A 5656-nucleotide genomic window follows, 5' to 3' on the forward strand; every position below is an offset into this window, starting at 1 on the left:
GCAGTCTTTCTGTTTGGACAACGTGGGAAGGGCCATTGTTCACAAATTGGTCTCTTCAACAACACCTGCACGCACAGATAATAATCCAACTGTCGGTCTCGGGGCTTTCAAAGACAAAAAGACAGCCGTGGAGGGAGGAGCGAACAGTTCCTGGAGGTAGCGGGACAACTTTTGAACCGCGGAGAGTGCAAACGAGGACTCCATGTTCTGTTCCCGCGTCCGGCGGGGCTTGTTATTCACGGTGGGGCTCCCTTTCCTTTGCCGGTAGTGAGCGCCAGAGCGTTTATCCCCCCAGGCCGCCGCCGCCGCGCCACCGTCATTTCCTATGCAGACCGCGCTCCCCTGCAAACCAGCGATCAATACTGGTAGAGTGGCCCTAGAAGAGGGAAGGTCACGCGTGTGTATGTAAATCGAAAGGTTATTGCGGCGCAGGTGGCTTGCATTCCTCGGAAATTGCAGTATTAGCATGTCAAAGCTAGGCCAGAATCAAGGTATACACGCAGTCTCTTCCTGTGGCTCCAGTAAGGCCTGAGCTTACCCTCTTGATCCTGCACTTGAACATCCCTTGGTGGCCCCAGATGCGGCCACCATATTGTTAACGCACCCAGCACCTTCCGTTTGCACACTGCTCTGCAGCTTAAGGTTAGTCTTCCTACTTGTATTTCTCATTTTAGCCTCAAGGACAGTGCGAGGTCTAAAGTGAGTAAAAGCCAAATTTTAACAGAAGAGAAACCCTGAGGACCACGTCTGGTGTTCTGTCCACTCTGCCATTTGGCACAGCTACAGTGAACATTTGGTTATTTCCTTTTTTCCTTTTTCTATCTTTATTGAAGAGCTACTACCAGGTCTGAGATGAGTTAACAGGCACACAGAGACATAGGAAATTCACTCCTTACCCTGGATGTCCAATACGTGCCACTAACCACAGGTGGCTGTTAAAATGTATACCCTAATTAATTAAAATTAAATAAAATGTAAAATTCAGTTCCTCATTTGTACCACCCCATTTAAAGAGCTTAATAGCCATATACACCTAATGGCTACTGTATCAGACAGAGCAGAAAGTTCTACTGGTCCGCACTGTTTGCAGAGGTAACAATCAGTTTGGGAAAGAATTCCTCTTTTCTGTCCTATTTGCTATGTCCTTGAAGTTCATTTGTTTCTTGGTTCATACATGCTTCTTGCTTTCTGAAAGCCTGAGCAGTTTCAGTTTCTCAATAAAGAGGTATAATGTACATACAAGAGATGCATTCGTTTTGATGCTCAATTTAGTGAGTTTTGACTAATGTAAATAGCATTGTGTTGTTGTTCCATCTCTAACTCGTCTCCCACTCTTTGTGACCCCATGGATTGCATTACTTTAGGCTTCCCTGTCCTTTACTATCTCCCGGAGCTTGCGCAAATCCTTGTCCATGGAGTTGGTGATGCTATCTAGCCATCTCATCTTCTGCTGCCCTCTTCTTCTTTTGCCTTTAATCTTTCTCAGCATCAGGGTCTTTTCCAATGAGTTGGTTCTACATATCAGGTGGCTAAAGTACTGGAGCATCAACTTCAGCTTCAGTCCTTCCAATGAATATTCAGGGTTGATTTCCTTTAGGATTGACTGGTTTGATCTCCTTGCTGTCCAAGGGACTCTCAAGAGTCTTCTATAGTAAGAGTCTTCTCAAAAGCATCAACTCCGAGCATCTTGCTCAGCCTTCTTTATGGTCTGACTCTCACATCAATACATGACTACTGGAAAAACCATAGCTTTGACTATACGGATCTTTGTCAGCAAAGGGATGTCTCTGCTTTTTAATATGCTATCTAGGTTTGTCATAGCTTTCCTTCCATGGAGCAAATGTCTTTTAATTTCGTGGATGCAGTCACCGTCCACAGTGATTTTCGAGCCCAAGAGAATAAAATCTGTCACTTCTTCTCCTTGGACCTAACATTCCAGGTTCCTATGCAGTACTGTTCTTTACAGCATCGGACTTTACTTTCACCACCAGCCACAACTGAGTGTCATTTTTGCTTTGGCCCAGCAGTTCTGGAGCTATTAGTAAATGCCCTGTTGTCTTCCCCAGTAGCATATTGGACACCTTCCAACCTGGAGGGCTCATCTTTTGGAGTCATATCTTTTTACCTTTTCGTACTGTTCATGGGGTTCTTGCAGCAAGAACACTGGAGTGGTCTCACATTCCCTCCTCCAGTGGGCCGAAATTTGTCAGAACTCTCCACTATGATCCCTCCGTCTTGGGTGGCCCTCCATGGCATGGCTCATAGCTTTGTTGAGTTACACAAGCCCCTTTGCCATGACAAAGCTGTGATCCACGAAGGGGAAGTAGCATTGTAGTCATCACCGTTGAGACACAGAACTTTTGAATCTTTCCAAAATGTTCCCTTATGCCCCTTCCCAGTTATTCTTACTGTTAACCCTTGGTCTAGGCAAACCTGATCTACTTCCTGTCATTATATATTTGTAGTTCCCAGAGTTTTATATAAATGGAATCATATAATATTCTTTTGTCTGCCTTCTTTTGTGGACAATTTTCAAATTCATCCATGAGATTCATCCATGTTGCTGCGTGTATTGCTAGTTGATTCCTTTTTATCACTGCAGCAGCAGTGTTCTTTCGAGGAGAAGGCAATGGCGACCCACTCCAATGCTCTTGCCTGGAAAATCCCACGGACGGAGGAGCCTGGTAGGCTGCAGTCCATGGGGTCGCTAAGAGTCGGACACGACTGAGTGACTTCACTTTCACTTTTCACTTTCATGCATTGGAGAAGGAAATGGCAACCCACTCCAGTGTTCTTGCCTGGAGAATCCCAGGGACAGGGGAGCCTGATGGGCTGCCGTCTATGGGGTCGCACAGAGTCAGACACGACTGAAGCGACTTAGCAGCTGCAGCAGCAGCAGTGTTCTTTCGTAGGGAAATATCACAATTTGTTTATCTACGCACCTGTTGATGGATATTTGGGTTGTTTCTAGTTTTGTTTGTTATGAACATTTGCATACCCATTTTTGTGAAGACATGTTTCCATTTCTTTAAAGTGAAACTTCTAGGTCATATGGTAAGTGTATGTTTAACTCTATAAGAAACTGCCAAACTGTTTCCAACATGACTATATCATTTTTATCCTATTTAGCAAGGTTGCAGGGTACAAGCTCAACATATAAAAAACACCTGTATTTCTATATGATAGCTATATACAATAAGACTGAAACTTTAAACTGTAAATAACAGCATAAAGTATGAAATTCTTAGGGTTAAATTTAGCATATGGCCTGAGCATTGAAAATAACAAAATACTGCTGAAATTTTAAAAGACCTAAGTAAATGGAGAGAAATATCCTTTGTGCATGGATTAGAAACATGATTTTGTTAAGATGTCGTTTCTCCCCAGATTTATTTTGGTAGGAACTGACAAACGTAAAATGGAAATCTAAAGTGTCTAGAATAGTCAAAGCAATACTGAAAAGAAAAACAAAGTTGGAAGCTTTACATGACTTAATTTCAGGACTTATTTTAAAGTTAAAATAATTAGGATGGCATGGTTCTGTTATAAAGGGAGTCTGGATAGAAGATACTGAAATACTGACTGGAGCAGGGAAAGATTTAGGAAAAGCTTTATGGGAAGGGGTCAAAATAAATTTGCAGTTTTGAGTTCATAAGGAGAGGCTTATAAAGAGGAGTTTGTGCAGAGAACAGAAAAATCAAATGGGGATTTTATTTTTACTGTCTGACATATGATATAATTCTTCCTCCGTGACAACCTTAAATCTTAAGTTAAGTTCTTAAGCTCCTAAGATGCTTGGTTTAAGGCAAATTTTTGTAGTGATCCACAGAGGGTGGAAGCAAGATGGCAGACTCAGATGCAGAAGAGGAGTTGAGGGGCATGAAATATCCAGGGGATGTAGTATGATCCAGAAGTAAGTAGGATACACTCTGTAAATGTCTGAAGTAAGATCAAGCATTTTTATAAAAGTATGGGGAAGGCTTTAGAATGTTCCCGAGCTGTAGAAGCCGGGTTCAGATCATAGTCAGTCATATTCTCTGTGTCCAGGTAAAGACTTTTCTTATGTAAAGAAAATTCCTGAATCCAGTGCTGATTTAATGTACAACTCCAGGGGGCACTGTTTTCATGTTATCTGAATTCTCAATGAAAGTTGGTCCTGGGGTTGTGCAAGCCAACTCAGCAGCCCTCATCAACTGAGTCTAAAAGTCAGCATTTTAAAAAAGGCCCTGGGAGTGTGAAGTTTGCAAAATACTTTTCAATATTATATATTACCCCCTTTTGTATTCCTCACCTGTGTGCCTAAAAAATTTTACTTTCCTAACTTCTCAGATAAAGACTCAGTAGCAAAGACAGGCAAGGGACACAGTGAAGCCACTGTTATCAAATGATACCAAAAGGAATTTTTGTTTTTTTCTACCTTTAATGTTCTCTGATTTAGGGAGTCAGAAAAAAGGAAGGAAATCTCTTATTCACACAGCCTGGACTAAACTTTGTATCAGTTCTATCTAGGTTTTAATTTCATACTTCATATCCTTTCTTTTTGGACATTCCAAATACTTAGGCGTGTCTGTAACAGAAAATAAAACACTTCTACTGCTTTTTAACATCAGACATCCATTTCCCCTTCTGTAGTAGTGGTATCCTGCTTTCCCTCTGGGGAATCTCCCTCACCCTTGCTCTGGGTAGAGTTGATCCTTTTCCAAGTACAGAGCCACTCTGCTCAAGACAAGGAGGGCTTTTATTATTGGTTCTCAGGTGGGGCACGTGACTTAAGTTGGACCAATCAAAGTGAGGCTCATAACTTGTGGAAAAGACTTCCTTCTAAGCTATACTGAAAGTTGAAAGTGTTATCAGTAACTCCTTTATCTCCCTTTAAAAGTTAGTTTAGCTCAGGTTTAATAGTATCTCAAAGCAAAAGAACCCTAAATGAAACATTGAATTTATTATCTCACCCTCTAAGCCCATCTTGACTTGCTGTATTTGTTGTTAAAATGGCATGACTGTTGTTTTCGTCTCAGGATAAGTTAATAGAGGTAACAAATGATGCCAGCATGTCAGTGGCTTACCACAATGAGCCATGTGAAACCCAGGTGGTGCTTCTGTTTGGCAGGCAGACTTTCAAGTAGGCCTCCTTCAGTCTTGTGGATCTGACCTCCCCTTTAGCCTTAGAGCCCTCTCCATTTATCAGGAGGATGGGAAGGAGAGTGGAGAAACACAGGTGGGAGATTTTTATGGACCAGACCTGGCCGGGGGACACATTACATCTGTTCACAGTCTTTCCTCTGTGGTATACTCAGCTGCAAGGGAGGCTGGGAAAGAGGGCTACTGGTGGCTCCAAAAGAAGCAGCTACTCTCAAGGTTCAGGATTAAAAAGTGTGGTTAGTATTTATTCTTCTCTTTGAGTTACATTAGGCCTTCCCTAGTGACTCTGACGCTTTTGAACTGTGGTGTTGGAGAAGACTCTTGAGAGTCCCTTGGACTGCAAGGAGATCCAACCAGTCCATTCTAAAGGAGATCAGTCCTGGGTGTTCATTGGAAGGACTGATGCTAAAGCTGAAATGCCAGTACTTTGGCCACCTCATGCGAAGAGTTGACTCATTGGAAAAGACTCTGATGCTGGGAGGGATTGGGGGCAGGAGGAGAAGGGGACGACAGA

The 5656-nt window shown here is 42.6% G+C and overlaps 1 protein-coding gene across 1 annotated transcript in view; it reads right to left on the reverse strand.

Moving 5' to 3' along the window:
* Positions 1-5656, reverse strand: part of DLX2 (distal-less homeobox 2) — a 109414-nt gene that overhangs the window by 86196 nt on the left and 17562 nt on the right. Inside the window, exon 3 of the mRNA XM_010843848.1 lies at positions 76-342. Within this exon, the coding sequence (XP_010842150.1) occupies positions 76-342 (267 nt within the window). The remainder of the gene's footprint in view (positions 1-75; positions 343-5656) is intronic.

Source organism: Bison bison, unplaced genomic scaffold (assembly GCF_000754665.1).
Source record: "Bison bison bison isolate TAMUID 2011002044 unplaced genomic scaffold, Bison_UMD1.0 scf7180017864190, whole genome shotgun sequence".
Taxonomy (NCBI): Eukaryota; Metazoa; Chordata; class Mammalia; order Artiodactyla; family Bovidae; genus Bison; species Bison bison.